At 43.7% G+C, this 24186-nt stretch overlaps 1 protein-coding gene across 1 annotated transcript in view; it reads left to right on the top strand.

Annotated features, from left to right (window-relative positions):
• The window catches only part of Magi2 (membrane associated guanylate kinase, WW and PDZ domain containing 2), a 1367305-nt gene extending 1343369 nt beyond the window's left edge, over positions 1–23936 (top strand). Inside the window, 2 exon segments of the mRNA XM_027393460.2 lie at positions 21179–21559; positions 21562–23936. Of these exon segments, the coding sequence (XP_027249261.1) occupies positions 21179–21559; positions 21562–21716 (536 nt within the window). The 3' untranslated portion in view covers positions 21717–23936.
• The last annotated feature ends 250 nt before the right edge of the window (positions 23937–24186 follow it).

Genomic DNA, 24186 nt, shown 5'->3' with positions numbered 1-24186 from the left:
CCTTCCATGTGAAATGCCTGGGTCATTTCCATTCACATGTGGTCTTAATTCTCACTTGTATCAAACGATGACACCAAGGTCCATATTTCAGTGGGAGTCCCTATCTGCCACCTGCTACCTGCTACACACACACACACACACACACACACACACACACACACACACACCCAGAAGTGGCATGCTACTTTATCTATTTCATTGACATGTGTTCTTTTATTTAATAGATACTCCAAGTCAAAATATTTCTCAAGGGAGAAAATTGTCTTTCATTCTCTTTCCATACCAATCAGTCTTCAATACTGCTGTGATAAAAACAGGACAAAAATAAAAACTGTACTAAAATTCTTCATTAAGATTAAACATGATGGAGCTGGGAAGATGGCTCAGCAATTAAGAAACATGTACTTCTTTCTCTTCTTCTCTTACAGAGGATGCAAGTTTGATTCCCACACCATTGTCAAACAGCCACAACCACCTGTGACTCCAGTTCCCTGGCCTCCACAGACACTGGCACTCATGTGTGCTAACCCACACACAAATACACATAATTTTAAAATAATACATCTTTAATTTACAAAAAAAGGTTGGCCAAGGGGATGGTTTGTGGGTAAAGGCACCTGCTGCTAAGCCTGACAACCTAGGCTCAATCCCCAGAACTATAAAGGCAAGACTGACTCCCGCAGTTACCCTCTGAACTCTACATGCAGCCCATGGCATATTCTCTCTCTCTCTCTCTCTCTCTCTCTCTCTCTCTCTCTCTCTCTCTCTCTCTCTCTCACACACACACACACACACACACACACATACAGAGAGAGAAAGAGAGAGAGAGAGATGTAGTTTCTTTCCTGCCTTGTCCCGTCGACCTTCATCCCCAAATAAACACACAGAGACTTAAATTAATTATAAACTGTTTGGCTGATGGCTCAGGCTTCTCACTAGCTAGCTCTCTCTTAATTATTCAACTCATAACTATTAATCTATATGTTTCTACATGACCTTATCTTACCAGAGAACGCCCAACACATCCTATCTTCCCTGTAGCTACATGGCATCTCTCTTGCCCACCTCTCTCTGCTTCCTCTCCCCAGAATTCTCCTCCTCTGGTAGCTCTGCCTATACTCCCTCCCTGGCCACTGGCCAATAAGTGTTTTATTCATCAACCAATAAGAGAAACATATATACAGAAGAACATCCCCCATCAGATACACAGAGAGAGAATTAAAAAATCTTGTTTTGGTTTTTTGAGACAGGGTTTCTCTGTGTAGTTCTGGCTGTCTTGGAACTCACTCAGTAGACCAGGCTGGCCTCTTGAACTCACAGAGTTCAAGCTACCCTAAAAGATGAAAGAATTAAAAGAATAGCTTGAACTTGAAAGGGATGCGATTTGCACCCAAGCAACCTCCCAATGCAGTCACTGGTTTCTGCACTTGCTTTCAGTTAAGAGTTTAGGGGGAAAATACGCTGAGTAATTATATCCAAAATTATGTTCTCCTAACTTTTGAGGCTCAGACCTGCCCCTCCTAGTGGTCATAGCCATTTCCTCTTGGCACACCGTGGACTATTTCCTGTGTCCCTGGGAAAGATGTTGCCAAAAATAAAAGATGGATTGGTCTTCACCCATCCTGAGCAAACAACAATGTGAAATGCTGACCGTGAAGACATTGGCCATGCAGCCGTTAAAAATCCTTTGACTTGCTTGAGTCATTCAAGCTTAAATGCTAAAAAGGAGGAAGCTACTGACAGGCCATCCTCTGAGACACCCTGCACCCAGAATCCAGCTTTGTCAGTAATTTCAAGTGAATATAAACAAAGTTTGTGCTCAATATTTCCACCCCCAGAGATCAAGAGGCCAGCTGTGCTTCTAGAACTTAAAACAGATCTGAGCAAACCTTCCAATGCGCAGTTGCAGAGAGCTCACTGCACGGTGCAGCTGTCTTTCCAGCCCCGAATCCCACACAGAACAGGGCCACCGAGCAACTGTGGTGCAGACTACAGCCTTTGTAGCAATTAAAGTTTCGAAAGCACATTTCAAAGTAATAGTTTTAATAGCTGAGCCTCTTCTCAGCAAGTGATAAACGTAAGAAAATGTCCTTGCTCTGCATTTGTATCAAGCGTTCCCTACGAGGCAATCTTATAGGGGAGGTATAGGAAGTGCATAACATTAGCAGTTAGGAAAGGAAGGCCTGGAGAGACAGAATGGTTCACCCAAAGGTCTCACAGGTACTAAATATAGATGATATACTTGAATCCAACTTGTGGCTTGCAAGGATGCTCTTCTTTTCACCTCACTGTGTTCCGCTGGCCTGACTCAGAAGCTTTACTCGGCTTGCTTCAGGGGATGCTGGGGTCCCAGCACGGTGTCTCTGTTGAGGTATTGCTGAAGCCCTGTGTCTCAGGTTCTGGCAATTGTGTCAGACAGTGAGCTCCATTGTGCACAGGCAGATATTCCCAGTTTTCATACTTTGCGTCTGTACATAGCTGACTCGTGTGGGATAAGTCCGTGAGATTTAGTCCAGTTGAGGCCTTTAGAGGGCCTCCAGGGAACTACCCCTTTTTGGACAGCCACCAATAACAACAGCCTTTACTTAATTGTGCACTGGTTTCATGACTGTGCCCGGTGCTCTAAGTGCTGCCTTTACTTACTGAGCTCACATCTCACAGACTCAAAGGGGCGGCTACTCTCAGCCTTTTCACTTTGCTTAGAAAAGTAAGGCCTTGGAGCTTTTGGTGGCATGCCCTATTGGGGAAGATGACCACAGAGCTGCACCTGTGTCATATGGATTCACAGTCCAAACATTTAAACCCTGCGCAATCACGGTATCTTCTTATCAGACTTACCGAATTCAAGCACACTGGGCTTCGATTACACAGAATATCGACTTACAGAGTAGTGGCCAGCGTGCCTTGGCTCTGGGCTTCAAAGGTAACACATGTCTGAATGACTGAAAAGAGATGTCATTTTAGCTACCTTAAAACTGTCACATTTTTCCTGTGCATAATTCTTCAAACATGGAGGGGGGAAGCACAGCCGAAGGGCAGAGCCCTCAGCTAATGGGAACTAAAGCTAGGCCCTTCTGATACTTACTCTTCAGAGTCAACCTTCCTCTCAAAGAGGGAGAAAGAATGAAGAAAGCACATTATACTATTTGAGGTCAGAAGGAGAACTTTAGAGCCCTTGTCTCTAACACAGATGCTTCTCATTGAATCATCTTTTTAAAAATAGCCCTTGCTTGAGCTGGGTGTGGTGATACACGCTTGTGATCCCAGAACTTTAGAGGTAGAGGCAGGAGGATCAGGAGTTCAGGATCACCTTTGGCTGTATAACAAGTCCAAGGTCAGTCTGGGCTATGTAGGACAATGTTTTAGAAAGGGAAGAAAGAAAATGCTCCTCATAAAAAAGATCAGTAAAAAGTCCTTTCCATTCATTGGTCCCCAATACCCAATAGTCCCTGGCCTGTGGGAGTTTCCCCTGTGCCTGACCCTGCTTCGCCCCCAGATAGCTCTCTGAGTAGCAGCTGGTGGAGGGACAGGGAAACTTACTTAAAGAAAATGTACTAAAGGAGCTGCCAAAGAACCAGCAGGCTATGGGGGCTGGTGAGCTGTGATCTCAGCCCACCAGCTGCCTCTCAAAGTGCTAGGTTCCTGGCTTAAAAGGGCCAGAATGAGCAAGCTGACCACAGGCCTGGCAGAAGCATCCTCTTCCACTAGGCTGCCCATCCAGCAAGTCTCTGAGTCAGCATGCTTAGTGTGTTTGTCTTTCCATCAGAGCTCTCTTTAAAGCACATGGCTTCAGATGACAAGCACACATGGTCTCTGAGACTAAACAAAAGCATTCTAGTCACCTTTCTCTCCTCCCTCTCCAAGACACCCTGAGCAGTCATCCGCATAGCCAATGGACCCATCAGTGACATAAGGGAGAACAATGAGCCTTTTGCAAACTGCTGGTGGTCACCTTGTATGTACAGGGGTGGCAGAAAGCTTATTCTGGGCCTTGGAAATTACCTAGTACCCCTGCACAGACAACATAGCAAAAGATCTCTAACACCTCCCCTCCCCCACCAAATCAGCATCTCTTATATAAGCATAGTGCAAGCTAGGGATCTTTTACCAGGCTACCAAGACAGCCCAGTGAGGTGACCTGGTCAACACAGGCAAAGTGAAGGACAGTTGAGTGATTGGAAGTCTCCAGGGGTCACTTGGTTGTTTCCTAGTCCATTCCTTCATTTATTCTCTGCTCTGAGCATAGAATGAAAAGACTGATGTCCTGCTTACTTACAGCATAGCCAGCAATAAGTCGTGTGTCCTCCCATCGTGTTTATTTGGAAAATATGTACAAAAACAGTCCCATCCACCAGCCTCAGCAGGGCATTACAGTATGTCTCCACAATGCTCTAGCCAAAGCAGTCTATTTGCATCTATTATTATTGTTGATAATGACTTCTCTGGCCATGTCTACATTAGAACAGCAGTGGACTGGAAGCTGCCCTCTGAATGACTCCCTGTGCACTGATGTGAGGATTAATCTCTCTGTGCACAGCACAGTATCAACAGGTCACTTACTGGCTCATCCTTCAGAACCACAGACTTAGAAGGCAAGTTGAGGTGGCAGCCTAACAGTGGGGTGGAGCCCTCTACTGCGGTGAGAAGAATTCTCAGGGACTTGGTTGCTCATCCACTGGGCCCTGCAGGCCCTGAGGCTGAGCAGCAATGAACAGGGGCTATTGCCCTTGGAAACCACTCACATTTGTCAAGCAATTCTCCAGTTCATTTGTTTCCAGCACCTTTGAATTCCTCTGGCATAATCACTGTACCCTTTGTCAACACAAAGTGATTGTTTAAACGACTCAATCAGATCAGGCCGTGGGCTACCATTTCCATTTATTATGATTTATTGCCTGTTTAGCACCAAAGTGCCAGGTACATCCAAACAGAAGATACACATTGAAAATGCCTTTCCTTTCCCACAGAATAACAGCAATCCTCTGAGGGAAGGGAAGATTATCCACACTGCTGAGGGTCAGTGCCTAAGGATAGTTAGAGAAGGAGGTTTAATTTTCCAGTTGACAAAGAACAGAATTCTTCTATTGTGACTGGTCCTTCAGCTGACCTAGAACACAGTGGTGTGATTAAAGAGAGGGGACTTCGGGCTTTCACAAACTCAGGAAGCCATTTGTCATGGCTACATGAAAGCGCAGAAGGCAGGAGTCGATGTTAGCATCCTCTCTCTCCTGCACTGACCCCCACACTGGCACTTCAGTGGTTGGATAAATGGTGATTTAATTGAGTCATGCTTGAGAGACCCAACTACTTATTTTTCTCATTATTCATAACGTGAGTAATCTAGGATCTGAGGTTGGGGGTGGGGTGAGGGTTGCTTTAACTCTTCCCTCTGTTACATTGTGTGTGGGGGTGTAGATCATTGAGGGAGAGGGCACGTTTGCATGTGGTCGGCAGAGGCAGCATCAGGTGTCTTTCCTCAGCCCCTCTCCACTTTTGTTCTATTTGTTAAGATTCATGGATGTGTTTATGTGTGAGCTTATGTGCACAGTATGCATGCCAGAGCCCATGGAGACCAGAAGCGGGCATCAGATGCCTTGGAACTGGAGTTACAGGTGGTTGTGAGCTACCTGATAGGAATGGAGGGAACTGATCCTGGGTCCTCGGCAAGCAAGCTAAGCATTCCCAACCCAACTGAGTGTTTGGGTTCTCCCTGTCTTCACCCAGAGATCACATCATTTTTAAACCTTCCTTGTGGTGTTGTCAGCAAAAGAAAGGAGAAACTTGGGGCCTAGCTGCAGTGTCTGACCAGCTAAAAACTCTCAGGAGTGGGTTGCTTTTTTATGACAATAGCTAATTGATCAAGATAAGGTTTTGTTAACTCTCAAAAGTGGCTATTAGAGTTGTCTGTATAACTTACAAAGCACATAGCATGGGCACCTGTCACCAGTGATAGCTGAGACAGTGGAGGCATGGTTCCCACCATCCTGAACGATGCTCCAAATGTCTTCTTGAGCTATGCTGAGTTAAGCAGTCCACTAAAATCAAACAACATGCTCTCTTTGGGGCTTAGAAATAAAAAGTGGCTGCTGAAGCTTAGACTTTCTCATTTTTTGTTGTTGGTGGTGGTGTTTTTGTTTGTTTGGTTTGGTTTTTTTGAGACAGGGTTTCTCTGTGTAGCCCTGGCTGTCCTGGAACTCACTCTGTAGACTAGGCAAGCCTCAAAGTCACAGAGATCTGCCTGTCTCTGCCTCTCAAGTGCTGGGATTAAAGGCATGCGCCACCACTGCCCAGTGACTTTGTCATTCTCCATAGACTCATCACTCAATTCAGCATCCTAGGCAGCACACTGGTCCCAAAAGTCCTTTCTTTCCTCAGCTTCCCTTCAACTGTCCCCTACTGTTCACAGAATAATCTGGCCATGACCAGATCTTTCAAAATACAAATAGTGCCTTAAATTTTAATGCCTTGTGACCTCACTCACAGGAAAGGTGCTCACTAATGGATTCTCACTCAGGAGCCTAGTGGTATGAAGGAGGGAGGCTAAGAATCTTCATTTGCTGCAATTGCCCCATGGATACTGCCCAACAGGTGAACCAAGAGTTTAGAAATTCATGTAGAATTTTTTCCTACAAATCTTATACAGAATAATATTCTTACATTTTTTAATTTAATAATACAGTACCATACCAAAGTTTAGCTAAACCTGAGGTTTCCAACCACAAACGATGTCTTGTAGTTATGGATACATACATGTCCACAGCCATCTGTGTACATGTACACGTACATACATGTGTTTGAAATATACACATAACTCAAACATGCAGGCTCTCGTTTCAATCAGTAATTGGAAGCAGGTGATTAAAAGATGAATAAGCGGTCCCCAGCGCTTCATTTGCCTTGGGTTCCTGTGGGCCAGACTACACCTTGCATACTGTGCGAGTGCTCTACCTCGGAGCTCCACTCTCAAGGTTCTCGTCACAGTTTGTTTTGAAACAGAGTCTCCCCAGTCACCCAGGCTGGCCTTAAACTTGTGAAGCTCCTACCTCAGATGCATACCCACTCCTCGCTCAACTAATTTTTAAGTGGTAAGGCATGTCTTTCTGATCAAGTCTGTCTTCTAGGAAAGGGAGTTATGTTTACTTTAGAGTCCTTAAGTAAATTACTGAGAACATGACAGAAACAACGTGAAAGGGAACCAGGAAAGAGGCACTTTATAAAAGGTAGGAAGAGACACTGATACTTCTCTGAGGAGGTGACAGTGAAGATCAAGGGTGTGCTACTGATTAAAATACATTGTTCTGTGTCAACATATACTTACACATACATGCAAGCTATCTGCCAATACAAAAACTCATTGTTGGGCTATATCAGACAAAACCCCTCTTTCTAAGGCCAGGCAGACTCACAGCCTTCCCTGTCCACACTCCCCTCTACCTACCTGGCACAACAAATGCTTATCTAGAGGGATAAAGTGAATAGGTGATTCTGAAATGGTCTCACCGGATGTTTGTCCTCCAATCTATATTCCCCATCATAGTTATGATGCTACTGCCCACTGTCATATGAGCTGAAATCCCGAGTCTCTTGGGACCCCTGGTTTACTCCCGGCTGCCTGCAACTCTCCAGTGCTTCCTGCTCTGCACATCTCTTACATGTTCGGCATTTGACCATGACCCCTGCCTGGTATCACATCTTCAACTATGGTCCTACCTAGTCTTCCAGGCTGAGAATCTGCACCTGTCTTTGATAAGCAGGTGTCAACTCTCCAGCGATTAGCTAACACTTGAATGGTGGACTGCATTGTTGTATTCTTCAAATGAGGAAGCCCTACCACAGCTTCAGTTCCTATTACCTCACACCTCAACTGGGAGTGTTAATAAAAACCTTGATTTTAAGTGTAAAAAGAGAGATAGTTGGTTTATCTCTTTGCTTGCTGTTTGCAAAGAACCACTTGAAAGAAAAGTTAATTAAAAGATGATTTTCCTGCTAGATAAAATTGTAACCAACTTAGTCTTCACTTAAGACCATCTCCTAGGGGAGACCTCCTGGGGCCCCCAGAATGAAGTTAACACTGCACGAGATGCTTTTGTAGTTTTTCTCTTTTAACTTTCCTTTTGCGACATGCTCCACTTGACACCACTTGCCTTCTTCTACAGTAAGCCCTGTAACACTGAGGACATGGCTTCACCCATGCCCACTTGTTAAGTGTTGACTCCATACACTGCCTTCAATGGAGTAGATACTCAATTTTAATTAGCTACAAGATTAATCTTATTTCTCCACCTGAAGAGCAATCATACTTCTCCCTGTTGGTACCAATAAAACAAAGAGAAACTCTCTTTGTTAATCAAAGGCATCTAAAACTGGCATGATGCTCCAACAGAAATAATACACATTTAATATGTTCTAACTGAAGTATAATTCACTTATCAATGTCAGTCGACTGACTCACCCATTTAGACAAGGAGGAGAAATTCACCCTTATACTGACTTCTGATTCTCCACTGTCCAGGGTAAAGTTCTTAAGCCCCTTCCCTCCTTCCAAGACTTCATGTGAGCTCTGCACTGTGGAGGGCACTTCTGAAATACTCTTCCTACCCACACTGCACACTCCATCCCTGCTGCTAGGAGCCCCAAACTCTGAAACAGGACACTGAGTCCTTAAATGCACCAAGCGTGTCTTACTCACCTCCCCTGGGGCCTTGTAAAAATCTGCATAGCATGTTTCACAAGAATACCTGGATCTGGTCCCTCTTCACCAACCAAGTCCAAGCACTGCATTTCCTCCTGACCCTCCCTCCATGGCCATTTCCTGATTTGGTTCTCTTCCATCCACAATCTATTCTGCATGAAACAGCCACACTGGCCTTCTCTTCCTGCTTTCAGTGTACAACACAGTGCCTTTCGTCATGATATTTTATACAAGCCTCTGTAGCATCAAATTTTTATCATATTTGCTTCCTTTCACTATCCTCCCTTGTACCCTACCCTGTGCCCTTCCTCCGCCCAGGCTCTTTTCTGCTCTTCTGTAAGGTACATAGATAGATAGATAGATAGATAGATAGATAGATAGATAGATAGATAGATGATAGCTAGATTGATTGGTTGATTGATTAATTCTGCATAAGAGAAAAGATGCAAAATTTGTCTTTCTCCCCCCATTACTCAACCTTGTCTCCCACTCTTGCTTCTTTTGACCATTATATCCCCTATGGTCACTTTTCTACTTTCATGTCAGTTTTTAGTCTAGAGTTTTGCATAGGAGAGAAAACAGGCAATATCTGTTTTTCTACATCTAGTTTACTGTACTTAGTATGATTCCAATTTCATTCTTGACCCCACAAATGACATAATTTCATCCTACTTTATGGTGAATCAATCTCTCTCTCTCTCTCTCTCTCTCTCTCTCTCTCTCTCTCTCTGACACACACACACACACACACACACACACACACACAGAGAGAGAGAGAGAGAGAGAGAGAGAGAGAGAGAGAGATATGTTTTTTTCCTCTAACCATTCATTTGTTGATGAACATCTAGAATGGTCCTACATCTTGGCTTTTGCATATATAGCAATAAACATGACTGTACCAGTATCTCCATGATGTGCTCACTGAGATTCCTTTGGGTAACCCAGGAGTAGTGTAGCTGGATCATATCACAGCTCCATGTCCAGTGTCTACATACTGATTACTGGGCAGTAAATAGAGGTTCCTTCCCCCCCCCACACACACACACACAATGCACACATGTGCACATCCTTCTCAGCATTTGTCTTCTTTTTTTCCACTTGATGATAGCCATACTAACTGGGATGCAATAGAATCAGCATTTTCCTGATAGCCAAGGATGTAGAATACTTTTTCATGTACTTATTGGCAATCTGTATTTCTCTTGAGACCCCTCTGTCCAACTCACGTGGCTATTTATCAACTGGATGGTTTTTACTATGGTGAGTTTTTTCTCTGTTGTGCCCATTTGTCCGTTGCTGGACTTCCTCCAACCAACTGGAGCCCTTACAAAGTCTATGTCTTGAAGTATTTTCCCACCCAGTCCTCTCACAGTTTCATAGGTTCAGGGATTAAAGACTTTGATCCATTTAGAGCTGTGCAGGTGAAGACAAGAGTGTAGTTTCACTTTCCTGGATGTAACTATCCATTTGTTGAAGATGATGTCTTTTCTCCGTTATGTAGTTTTGTATCCTTCTTGAAAACTAAAGTAGCTGTAGCTTTATGAACTTATTTCTGGGTCCTCTATTCTATTCCATTTGTTTATATATCCATTTTTGTCCAAAATTATGCTATTTTGTTACCATGACTCTGTAGTATAATTTGAAACCAAATATTATACCTTCAGCATTGTTCTTTTAACACAAGATTACTTTGGGGTCTTTTATACTTCCCTGAGAATTTTAGGATTTTTTTTCCTAGACCAATGAAGAATATCTTTGGAACTTTAATTCTGCCAATCTTTGACCTTGGGAGTCTTTCCATCTTTTTATCTTCTTAAATTCTCTCTCTCTCTCTCTCTTTCTGTGTGTGTGTGTGTGTGTGTGTGTGTGTGTGTGTGTGTGTGTGTGTGTGTTAAGGTTTCATTTAAAATTCTTTAAGCCCCTTGATTAGGCATTCCTTCTTTTTTCCCCTCAAAGTTCCCAGTGATTGATAATTTTCAGCTCTCTACCACTTCAGACAGGGCTATGTTTCTCCGTGTAGCTCGTGTAGCTCTGCCTATCCTGGAACTTGCTCTGTAGACCAGGCTGGCCTGAAACTCATAGAGATCTTCTTGCCTCTGCCTTCTGATTGCTGGGATTAAAGGTGTGTGCCACAACTGCCTGATTCCTACATATTTTTGAAACTATTATAAATAGATTTTAAATTTTGTTTCCTGGTTTTTGCTACAGGAACTCACTATGTATTTCAGGCTAGCCTGAAACTCAGGCAGGAGCTCACACCATAGTCCTGGAACTCAATATAGAACTGTACAACTGCCTGTAAATTCAGTTCCAGTGAACCAGCTGCCCTCTTCTGGCTTCCTTGGGCACTACATGCACACATACACAAACATACTTGCAGGCAAAACATGCATACAGGTGAAGAAGGGGGAAAAGGGGAAGGAGAATGAATAACAAAGCTGGCTATAGAATTGAGTTGTTTTAGGACAACCTTGCTAAGATATGGTACTGAGATTGCACAGTCTGGCTCAAGGCTTTGCTCCCACGGCCATCCTTCTGTTTTAAACATGCCAAAATAATTAAAAGGGGGGCATACTCTTCGTCTTCTGTGGTCATATTGACAGAGAATCACCTGTTGCATATCCACTGTGGGATTGCCCCTAGAAGTGGCTTAATCTTGTTCCTGAATTCTGTCCATGAACCATTCACTGAGGAGCCAAAAACCTCCTGAGGAAGAGTATTTGAGGAACCCTGAAGGTGGGTGTAAATTTAGTTAGAGTTGGGCGTATATCCTGTGAGTAACTCACTTCTACTTCTATCTTCAGCAAGATGTAGCAATGATTGCTTCCCGTCTCTCACCCCCGAAAGTTCCCAGTGATTGATAATTTTCAGCTCTCTACCACTTCAGACAGGGCTATATTTCTGTGATAAAGAACATGATACTTGAAAGGCTTTGAGATTAAAAGTACCTTCTAAAGATTGAAGTAAAACCTCTTTAATTCAGAATCTCCTAAGTCTGTAAACTCAGAATTTATCGTCAGTTTCAATGGGATGAAACTTACCTTGCTTTGTGGTGATCGACACTGGAGGATGGTACTAAGTCACAGAGTGGAAAAAACTTTGGCAAAGGTAAGACCTGAGCCTTTTGCCTGGCTTCATACAGGTTTTCAGCACTATTATTTTTCCCATTTTTAAAAATTGAGATATAATGCGCACAGCAATGAAATGGACTGCCCGTGGTGGTATTCATGTATATCTGTGAGGTATTTTTCAAAACCACACAATATTATATCATCACAAGGTAATCCCAGCACTTGGGAAGCAGAAGCAGAAGGATGAAGAGTTCAATGTCATCCTCAGTTATGTGGCAAGTTCAAGGACTGAGTTATCTGAGACATCTCCAAAACAACAGTAAGCCATGAACCCCATTGCAATAGTGAATTCTCAATTACTACCAGGTCTTCCAAGAATGGACCCATCAGCAGTATCAGGCTTGGAGAGGGGGCATTAGGGAGCCCTACCCCACTGCTGCAGCATTTCAAGCTGACAGGTTCAGAGAAAGGGAGCGTCACTGACTACATACGTGTACCCACCAGTGACCCTGCTGGGCTCTAATGGCTAGTCTGCAGCCTGTATCACACAGATTCTCCTGTTTAAATTAAACAGGTCATCAGACAAAACCAGACATCAGGGTGGGAAGGGGTGGGAGGGAGGGGTAGATGGAGTGAGAGGGGAATGAAAGGGTAGAGAGGAAATAGTAACCATTAAGCATTATGGACATGTATGAAACGGTCAAAGACATAACAATCAGTAATAACTTTAAAGCAACAGAATAACAATTGTATTATCACTGTCGTTATCCAAATTCAGAACAGTCCCACAGCCTCTAAGATCACCCGGGTCCATGTCCACTGTAGTCAAGCTCCCCCAGCACACAGCTCCAGCCAGGGACCTGCCACTGAGCTTGCCGGTCGGCGACATACTCTGGCGTCTTGTGAATCAGGCACTCTTTTCTTCATTTAACATAATGCATCTGAGATCCATTGTGTTTTGGGGTGTATGGCTAATTTGCTTCATTTCATAGCTGAATAATATCCCACTGTGTTCATCCATTTACTGGTTGATGGACATCTGGGTTATTTCATTGGCGGTAAAACTCACCATAAAAATATAAGTCACAATAAAAATCCACACAAAGGTTTTTATGTGAATATAAGTTTTTATCATACTGAGACAAATCAGTTGGGTGATAAATAAGTGTTTCTCTATTTAAGAAACTGCCAAACTGCTTTCTTAAGTGGCTATTCATTTCCACATACAGCACAGGAAGGTTGAACTCCATGTTACTGTTACTGTTGCTTAGTTCTAAGTCTTCTCCTTAAAGTCCTAACTGTCACCCTCTCCTGTGGTGATACATTGTTTGTGATTTAGTAAAGCCTGACTGTGGATTCAGAAAGCAAAGTCAGACAAAGCCATAGAAGCCAGGCACACACCTTTAATCCCAGCAGCCAGAAGCTAGGAGGTGGTGGTACACACCTTTAGTCCTAGGACACAGGATTAAGAGATAGACAGATCTCTGTGAGTCCAAGGCTACCCAGATCTACACAAGACTGAATCAGTCTAAAAGAGAATTATAGCTCACACCTTTAATCCCAACAGTAGGGAAGCATATAAGACAGAAGCAAGGTCTCAGAGAGGCATTCAGTCTCCAGCCACGCTGAGGAGAGGCAGCAGTCTGAGGCTTGGTGAAGAGCTCGAGCATAGATCAGCCCTTTCAGCCTGAGGTAGTGGTGTGAGCTAGTGGCCAGCTGCTTTGCTTTTCTGAATCCTCAGGCAAGCTTTAATAAATTATAAATAACCTATCACCACACTCTACTAATGGCATTGACCAACTTTTCATGTGCTTAGAGACAGAACTGGAGCCAGAAGCAAGGCTGCCCAGTTCACACTCTCCACAAGTTGCTGACTTAACTCCTCTCTACCTTCCCTGTCATGTGGCCACTTTCCCAACTAACTGCCAGCTCCAAAAACACTGGAGCCCTCTCGCAATGAATGCTTAGGGAACACTCTATTAATGAAGTGTCCCCTGACTTTTCTACTACCTCAGAGTTTTTTTTTTTTAAGTCAGAGTCTTTCTTTGTACTATATGCTGTCTTAAAACTGGCTTCAAACTTGCTGCAATCTTTCTGCCTCAGCCTCCCAAGTGCTGTAACTCTAGGCATAAGCTATTTCACCAGGTGATTAAGGGCTTTTTGGTGGTGGTGGTGGCAGTAGTGGTGGGTTTGTCTGTCTGTCTGTTTCTCTTTGCTTTTAAGTAGCAGTGGAAGGCATTAATCTCTTCCTGAACTGCTTTTGCTGCTAGCAAAATTAGAATGAAGTCAGTGTTTTGCCATGGGCTCTGGATTATAGAGTCATTTGCCATGTTCCCACGTATTAGCTTAGTGGTCCTGGAAACTTTCTTAATTGATTTAAGCTCTAGTTCTCTAACGGGTAGGTTAGGGATAACAGCACTGTAGTTCTCAAAACTGCTATGATGGTTACAGGGTAACATACATGATGCACACAATCAAGTACTAGCTCCTATAAAGCATCCACTGGGCACCCTGGCCTGCCCCAGGGACTGCCTTTCTGCTCTGGAGGAGCTCAAGCGATGCCTTCACTCATATTTCTAGTAGGAGTGTGAACACGAAGCTCCAATAAGCAAGCACAGCCACTTTAAAAGTTACAATGTTAGAATACCCAGTTTACTCAGCCAATAGTGAAGGCCATCACACTAGCTCCCAGGTGGAAACAGTGTCTTAGAAAAAGTAGAAATACAACAGAATGATTAACTTATTCAGAAAATATTAACACACATTTCGTATTTATATTTTGTTACAAAAAGTGATAGTTGAATGGATCCAAAGTGACCTATATGATTTGAATGCCATCATTGCAAAGCATTTTTTAACTAAGTGACTTCGCATTGCTGACCTTAACTATGTTTCTTTTTTCTCTAATCTAAATTATAAGCAAATGGATCCCAGTACAGCCACATCAGCATTCTGTAACTCTAGCCAGGAAAAGAGTACCGCCAGAAGTGATACCAAATCCACACATCACTTTGCATGACAATTAGATAGTTAGAAGTGGAAGAGTTGGCATGTCAAACTCAGTGTTTCTAACACCTAACATGAGTATTTTCAACTCAGTCCTAGCCCAAGGAGAGGCGGTAGGAATAATTTCAAATATATAGCACTATCTGCCTCCAAAAGATCTAAGTTTATCATCCGTTGAATCCCGCCCATATTTCCAGCATTTTCACAGCTCAGTGCTCCAACCCTAATGAATGTCTGAGCCCAGTGTTCAGATAAATGACATTTCAGAGTCCCCATTAGGAAAAGCAATAGATCTGCTTCTGACAGCCACTTCAGACGGAGTCTCTGTTCATCGCTCCAGAAGAATAGACAAGTCCCCATTTCTCAATAAGAACCAGAGATAGCAAAGTCATCAAGTGGCAGTGTTTAATGGTCAGGCAGCTGTGAAGCCTTCAGCAGGTCACTTCACCTTCATTTCTCAGTTTCCTTCTCTGTAGAACGGGACAGTTTGTATGTGTGCTGTGAGTTCAGTTCAAGGTGTCTGGCACCTCAGTCAGAGTGCCTGGACCAGGCCCTATTGATGCTAGAAGCAGTACCAGACAGCTGAGATGCTGCTATTATCAACCTGAGCTAAAAAGGCTCCCTGAGCTAATGGCATGCCCTGGCTCTGAGCTGGGCACCAAAGAACAATGTAGGAGCCCAAGAATTCAGAGGCTGGCCAACCACGAGGCAGAGCCAGAAGCCCTGAGGCTATCTATAGTGAAGTAAAAGTATATGACAGGCTGTCTTTCTCCTACTGCTATCTCTGGGTCCTTTTTGAGAGTCCCTCCACCTTAGTCCTCAGCAAAGGTTACTATCACATCTTCCTTGACTTGTAGTCAAGTACTGTACCCAGCACTGATATACCTCCAGCACTTTCCCTTTATCAGGATTGTGTGTTCCTCAACTGTACATACAGATTTTTCACTCAAGATAAGAGCCATCTGGGAAAACAGATACTTGTTTACTACAAGAAGCAGTGTGTTCCTAGCAGGCCAGATCCTTGATTACTATAGTTTTGGTGATATTTCACAAAACAAGATGTTGAAATACAGTTCCTGTATACAAGAGGTTTGTGTGTGTATATGTAGGGCACAAGACAATTTTGTGGAGTTGGTTCTCTCCTTCCATCTTTACATGGTTTCCAAACATCAAACTCGGCTCTTCGTGTATACACAGCAAACACCTTTCCCTGCCTATCCTTCTCACCAGCCGGAGATATTTTTTATGTCAGCATATAAAGGGAATTTAATTTTTTAATATTGCTGAGCTCCTGCAAGATAATTTCAGAGACCATATATCTTTTAACTCAAAAATAACTATGTGTGCATAATCTGTGTTATATATAAAAATGTATACTTAGGCATTGGCCAGTTTTATCCTAGAAGAGATAAAGAACTTCATAGAAATAAAAAAAAAAAAGTAGGAAGGGTAGGGAATGTGATCCTAACCTAAGAAGAGGACCTGTTTCTCTCTCAACATAGTTTAAGAGATTTGAGATCTATTTTATCTATGGCCTCTTCGGAACATTCCACAACACAATGGCCAATGGCTGCAGGGGCGGAGCCTTTCAAGCAGCTGATAGGGTTAATGAGGAGAGAACATCTGTAAAACTTCAAGGGAACTGACTCTGCCCTTGGAGCCAGAGCTTCTGAGTGCCCCTCTCCAAAACCAGCCACCAGGAAAGTGGAGACCAGTTCCCAGAATGCTCTCTGTAGCTTGCTTCCCTCTTCTTTCATCATTCTACCCCCAGACCTACTTCCTCTCTGACATTGCCAATTCTTCACCACCTGCCCTCTCAAAACAAATACAAGTCACAGACACAAACTCACTCTTGACAGATTTTACTGTAAATGTGACTTTTTCACCCTCAAGTGTTTCCTCAAGTAGGATTTGGCTTCAGGCCCTCTTTTTCTATTTGGGGAACAGATTTTCATTCCTTTATCAAATATTCATCAAACACTCTTTTTTTTTTTTTTGCATCAAGCACTGTGCTGGTTTTTAAGTCCACTGTGATTAGCAAGACCAATGTGGTCATCATCCTCATACAATTCATATTTGAGACTGATATCAGTCAGGTAAACAGCAAACGTATATAAGTACTATGAAAATATAAAAATATACAACCTGATGCTGTTTAGGAGCCATGTTTCCTATGTATTGGAGCTCTCTAGAAAAACATTCAGGAGTCCTGAATGGTAGAGGAGAACCCTCCAGTGTGTGCAGCTAGGAGAGCCTTCTTCAGCAGGCAGGGCAGTTGACAAGAACATCCCGAAATGAAGAACTGCACAGAGAGCAATTTGAGCGTATGTGTTGGGGAGGGGACGGTGAACGAAGACAAAGCTGTTGAAAATGTCAGGGCCCAGATCCTGCAGGGTAATTATTTTGAGTTTTAATCTAAGAGCAGTGAAAATCCACTGAAGATTTAAGCAAGAATTGGCATGATCCAATGTGTTTATCAAAGATATTGTCGCAGATGCTGTGTGGAGAAGCCCTAGAGTTGCTCAAGCATGGCAACAAAGAAGAGTGACTTATGGCAATGGCTCAGGTGACATGGATTTCTGCAGCTCCTCTGTCTAAAACAATGACCCTCTCTCTGCTCAGTTCCTAAAACCAAACTGGCTTCCTCATACCAAGCCGATCCCTTGCACGGACAGGTGGTGGTTGGTGGTGGCTCATCATTTACTATACTTCTCTGAACAATGCTGAAAGTGATTTCTGAAATTTAGAATTTCTGTAGTCTCCCCATGGGAATATGTCTACTTGTGGCCCCCTTTTTAAGTGTGGTTGTCTTGATTATCCTGTATTAGCTGCGTCCTTCCAGGGACTGTCCCTTATCTTGAATTTAAAAAAGTAAAAGATAAAAAGTAAAAATTTTAAAAAATTAAAAGTTAAAAACAAATTAAAAGTAGTAAAAGAGTAGGTGAAGTTGTCAGAGCCTGCGTGTATTTGGAGACAGGACTAAGGAAACAGATGCACTGGATTTGTGGGATAAGAGAAAGGGATCCAGGGTGATATCACATGACTACAGCCCTGTCTGCCATGGCGAGACAATGAGGTGGGGTGGAGAATAGCTTCAAAGGGAAGGTTTACAGCTTTTTAGTTGAGGTATTGAAGAAGACAATACATTTTTCAAAGAAAGATATTAAGAAGGCAGACGGATAAACCAGCATAGAACCATCAGGTAGAACAGAAGTCAACGGGAACATTGGGAGCTTTTTTCCGAAGACTAAATCCCTAACGAGGTCATGGGAAAGAAAGGTAGTGTGAGGAGCAGGAGATGGGGGTGTCATGAAATTATGAGTCCAGTTTGTTTACGGAAATACTTGCAAATGTAGTATAGGAAGGTGAATACACAGAGGTAGCCTCTAGATTTGACACAAAGTATCATTGAGTTGGGTAGGGTAGGAGAGGAAACACTAATCTGGTTTTAGCCACTGTACCTGGGACATTGCTTGGAAAGAGCAGCTGCAGAAATACCAGCAAGCCAGCTGTGACTTGTTTCAACTTTGTAGGATGCATCCCTGTTATATCTCCTGTTAGAGCATCTCAGAGAAGATGCTGTAAAGACATCTTCCTCAACCACTTAATAAATGAGCATAGCACACGCCCCAGCCTATGCCTGGCCCATCACCACACACCCCAGCCTGCGCCCATCAATCATCACAACACAGCTTAGCCTGTGCTGGGCCCTTCATCACAACACAGCTTAGCCTGTGCTGGGCCCATCATCACAACACAGCTTAGCCTGTGCTGGGCCCATCATCACACACCCTTGCCTGTCCCCAGGTACAAGAAAGAAAGCAGAGAATGGGGGAGGGAAAACGAGAAAATATGGCCTAAAGAAACCTAACGGAATCAAGCCATGAAGTCAGAAATGAAATTACTAAATTTGAGTGATTGTTTCATTGTACATCATGATGTCATGACTGTTAGAGTTTTAAAGATTAGAGAAGGGCTCTTCCTGTCCCCAACGCATCTCACCTGATGAAGTAGGTGGCAGGACAAGGTACATAGAAGGGCTGTCATCGAGACGCCTTATGGAGTTTCACAAGCTCATGCCTGTGTGGGGGCTGCATGCCCAGCACTGAACTACAAAGCTCCTTTACTCAGAAATCAAAAATGCACACACATGTAGATCTCTACCTCTGAGATATTTTACTCTATACACAATTAATTTTAATTTCTGATTAATATTCTTAATAGGTAGTAGCTTAGAACACAAAACGCTCGTTTCTCCACAGTTTTTAATCACTTATTAAAAATCTCTTGAAAATAGTTTTCTGGTAAGATCTGTATTTTTAGGTAAACCCATCCTTAGCTTACCATAAAGAGAGTTACTGGAGATAGGAAAGAGTAGAAGGAAAAAGAACAAGGTTTCAGAAATGACTCCAGGCCGATAATGACAGCTGCTTACATGTGTGGTCTGATGAGAACCCTCCTGTTCAGTCCCACACATATGGTCAATAGATATTGAGGAACAAACACTAGGTACTCTGGTGGGTGATGGCACCAGTCCCTTTACACCGGACGACCATTGAGACCTGTCTCACATGCTTTGCCTTATTTGCATGGCAATAGGTTGGGACGATTTTCTCAGTCAGTAAAAAGGGTAAAGAAACCCAAAATGTTACTCTTGGGTGGCCATTCTATAATTTTGGTCAAGCTACTTAACCTTCTCTCTGCTTCAGTTCCTTCTTCGGGAAAGGGTATAAATAATGTCAGCCTTCTCCCTGTGCCTCAGAAGTAATTTAAGGCCAGCTAATTGACTCGACCATATGTGATGTAATGGTGGAGAAAATAGCTGTTAACATACAAAATGCCATTGCACGGTCCTGGTCAGAAATGACTGTTGCACAAACTATCCCAGGTCTTTGGATTGGCTTTAGGCAATATTTTCCTGTATTGGCAAGTTGCCACTTTCTATTGTACATTGATTTTTAACACTAGCCTCCAGTAGGATATATTCACATTTTCACTGAACACATCCACTAATTCCAGATTATTCCTAAGGTAGCCAAGGACTCTTGGTTTACAATGTGAAAATAGTCACAGACATCAGTTTATGGAGAGAAGGGAGATAACACTGTGCCCAGAATAACCTATTCAGATTTCATCAGCTCCGTTGTTATCTTTTTATCCTCATCTAAGTCACATTTAGAAGTACTATATGAGAATTCTCAGCTTTAAACAAAGCAGACTCCTGGTATGCACAGACTGGATACAACCAAGAATCCTTGCTCACCTCTGCCCCCTGTTACAGAGGTGGGGAAATGGAATCACACCCTTAAGACTTATGGGGAGGGGGTGGCTTAGCTACCAGTGCAGAAGAATCACCAGCTACCCAGAATTCAATATTCATGTGGCTTCTTTGTCCCCTGACTCATATACCAATTCCTTAGAGAAAATTAAATTCTAGAACAATATTACAAAATTTGAGGATTTTCAAAGGTCATGAGACATATTCCTCGCAAATATCAAGGGTTTCTGTATTGAATTTCTTTGCTTTATTTTTCCCTTAGGGTATAGAAATTCAAGGGTAATGTTATTGTTCGTGGTCGTAACTAACACATCTTTGATTTCTCACACATCTGTTCCCTACTTGGCTTCTGGCCAGTGTTTTTGGTCATTTCTTACCACACATACACACACACACACACACACACACACACACACACATACATCCTTTTTGGAAGTAAACAGTTAATCCTCCAGGTTGAAGCTAGGCTTTCTAGAAACAGTCCCATATATCTTAGTCTAGAAGCCATCCATGTTAAAACTACCAAAAAAAGAAAAAGAAAAACAAAAAAAATCAAAGATTTTCTTTTAAGGGAAGACAGCAATGATAGTTTTCAAATGAATCAATCCAAATCCCCAAACCAGCTGAGGATTATTACGCTTTGGGCGACACCTAATGGTTGAGAAAAACCACTAGCCCAACTCCTTTGAAGAGGGCTCTGACCCACGTTTCTTAAATCTTGGCCCTCAGAAACGTCTTCCTCAGAATCCCCGGCTGCTGCTAAAAAACAGAAAGAAGCCCCTGATCCCTTTGCCGCTGGGCAATGTGAGGTTTCCTAACCACGGTGGATCCAGGCTGAGAGCCATTGTTTTAAGCATTGTCAAGTCAGGGTCCACGCTGGGCTTGACACCAAAGTTAGAGCAGACTGGGGCAAGGGGGTTAGGCCGGAGCTGCGCCTTGAACCCCGGGGCGCTAAAGGAGGGTGGGGACCGAGTCCCTGGGCGCGGCTGGCTGCTGCCCTCTTGGCAGTGAGGGGGTATCGGGGGGCCCTAGAGCGCAGCCGCCTGGCTGCCAGCCCGGGTCTTTGGCGAGCGGGGGAGCTGGAGCAGGGGACGTGGCTCGCCCTAACGCTGTGCTGCTTCGTGTCCGCAGACGAACCCTACGCCTGGAGCGCTGCCGCTGCCCCCGCCGCAGGCCTGCCGGAAGTAGGCGTCTCCCTCGAAGACATCCTCTCTCCATTCTCTCCATCACATCCAGCCCCACCCTCCGACCCTTCCCACCAGATAGGCCCAGACCCAACTTGGGATATCCAAAGGGAACACGACGTTAGGAAACCAAAGGAGCTTGCGGCCGGCGGCCAGAAGAAGCAGCGCCCGGGGAAGCAGAGGGAGCGCTCGGCGAGCCCGCAGCCGAGCAGCGCGCGCCCGAGGCCGGAGGAGGCGCCCGGCGGCCAGGGGAGGCCCGAGGCCGGCAGGCCCGCCTCGGAGGCGGCCGACGGGAAGGAGGCGCTGCGGGGCCTGCGCGAGGGCTCCGGGCCGCGGGCGCGCGCTCGGGGTCCCGCCCCGCACCACGACCCGCGGCGGGCGGCCCGGCGCGCAAGACGGCGGTGGCACCGGGGCCCTGGAAGGTGCCGGGCTCCGACAAGCTGCCGGGAGCCTTGCAGCCCGGAGCGTCGGCCGCGGGCAGATGAGGGGCCCCCGCCCCCGCCCCCGGCTGCCTCCACGCAGCCCGTTCTTCCCGGTCCCGTCTCCCGGCGTTTTAATTTATTTTCACTGTCCCACGCATAGATCCGCGCGCGACGCGCGAGGCCCGGGAGCACCGGTGGGCGGCGCGGCAAGGGGTGCGCGCGGACCTAAACTGATCCTAAAGCCCCCGGTTCCATGGTGGGAGCTTTGGCAGCTATGGAAGAACCAAAATCACGCAACCATCACAGAGAGACAGTGCAGTGTAGCTTTAGTCTAAAAAGAGAAAGAAAGGGAAAAAAAATAAAAAAGGTAACCCCCCACTGCATGAAGGTTCCGGATGTCATCCAAACTTTTTATCAAGAAACTGGACACGTTCAGAGCAATCACAAACTGGAATATATCGCCTTAAAAATTCAAACTGCACGGAGCAAGCGGAAACTGAGACGAGATTATATCTTTTCATTGATCTAAAGTGTTGTAAATAAATCGTTCTTGACATATCTAGACAGGGGTCAAAGGGTTTCTTTGAAACATTCAGAACTGTTCGCCCGCGACATTTCCATGGCTCACCCTCGGCATCCGCCAGCGGTATTAGCGGTATTAGCAGCGTTCCCTGCCCACTGCAGGATGAGTTAGAAACCTAGTGAATTCATTGGTGTGATGCCGTTTTCTACTGCCATTTCTGTGATCAAGTCACATGTCTGTACATTTTCAGTGATAGGGAAAAAAAAAAAAAAAGGTTTTAAAAATTGTATCCTAGGGAACAGTTTGCCGTAAGTCAGAATTTTACAGGTTAGCTCGTAGATCTTAATTGGTTTTCCTCTAAAATATGAGTTTTATAATCAAAAGGCCATCATCTGTTTAATCGAGATTGGCAACGCTGCGGTTCCTTCCTGAGAAGTCTTTCCTGTCACGCCAGGCGCAGAGAGATAGGTAGCTGCTTTGTTGTTAGCAATGTTCTATTTTACCTATCTTATTGTCTTATTTTAAAACCTCTTCATTACTTCATTTGCACTTTGACAAAGTATTTGTCCTATATTTCTCAAATTAGAATGAATCTCTAATATTAAAAACATTATTATAACTATTTTCATTAAAGAATACGAGTCCTTTGGCATTCCTTCCTGTTATCTTTCCTTATTTAATGGCCCTTTGTTTCCATTTGGTTTGCTTCTGCCTTGTATAACTTTTTTTTAATTTCACTAACCATCTACAGATGATGCCCCTTTGTGTTCCCTGGTTACCATCACAGGTTAATGACTGGCCCTGCAGTAAAACTGTAAAACATTAGCTTCAATCAGTTATCTATTGGTACTTATTGTAGCTGTGCATATTAAAAGGCAAAATGTCTAAAGACAGTTTGTCATGAATATGCTTTGTATGAGCGAGGCTTCAACCCTTCCCATAGTCTGCGCCTTTCACAAGTTCCAAAGCAAAAAAGACTTACACCCACACACACACACACTTGTAATCAGATAAATAAAAGAGGAGGTCAGGTCCTTTACACCTGGTCACACGTAAAAGCTGTCCCAAGTGAGTCTTTCCCTCTCTTTGTAACCTGGGTACTCCCTAGTTTAAGTCCTGTCAGACATAGGGAGAGTTGTTTGGAAACCAATATGGTTGAAAGCCTCCCATGAAGGGTCTTGCAGCTTATAAAAGTCATTTCCAAAATGAAACACATTCATCATAAACAAAAGCACAAACACATTGAGTGGTTTATACTTTGGGTTTAATGTCAATTCCTCTTTCTCCCCTGGACTAGACACCCAATATAGTTTGCCATTAATTTATTGAATCTGGTTTTGGACAATGCTTCTGTAGTGTAGCTGCACGTCCTGGTACTGTATCCTCTTACCTTTATTTTCCGTGTTACAAAAGGAAAACACAAAGCGGAGATTCCGCTTGCATAAACTCTAATTTGCACACTTCACAGCTACTACTTGTGCAGTAATTGCTTTATGTGGCTGTAATCCATAACCTGTGAAGACAGCACATCATCTAAATCTCATTCCAAATAATACTTCTGTGTAGTGTTAGCTGTGAATTTACCCTGTACAGCTGTATCTCTATAAATATAATTCCATGTATTAATAGTCACAGAAAGACTGTAAGTGAGCAACTATTTTTATGAAACGCACCACTATGGATAAATTAACTTTTACAGAAATCTTGTTTACTGTATGATATTCTAAAACACTGTCAAATAAAATATATATCCAAAAATCTTTTCTTTTTCCAACTATATAAACTGTGTGTTAATTTGAATTCAGTAAGGATCAGAGGTTATTTTGTATTGTTTGTTTGTTTTGTCTTTTCAAGACAGGGTTCCTCTGTTGTCCTGGAACCAACCCTGTAGACCAGGCTGGCCTCAAACTCAGAGCTCTACCTCCCCAGTGCTGAGATTAAAAGTGTGTGCCACCACTACCCCCTTCTCTTTTTAGCTTTTGTTTTGTTTAGTTTGGGGTTTTGTTTTTT

Source organism: Cricetulus griseus, assembly GCF_003668045.3.
Source record: "Cricetulus griseus strain 17A/GY chromosome 1 unlocalized genomic scaffold, alternate assembly CriGri-PICRH-1.0 chr1_0, whole genome shotgun sequence".
Classification (NCBI taxonomy): domain Eukaryota; kingdom Metazoa; phylum Chordata; class Mammalia; order Rodentia; family Cricetidae; genus Cricetulus; species Cricetulus griseus.
The sequence above is the reverse complement of the archived record's forward strand: the minus strand, read 5'-3'. Positions and strand labels throughout refer to the sequence as shown.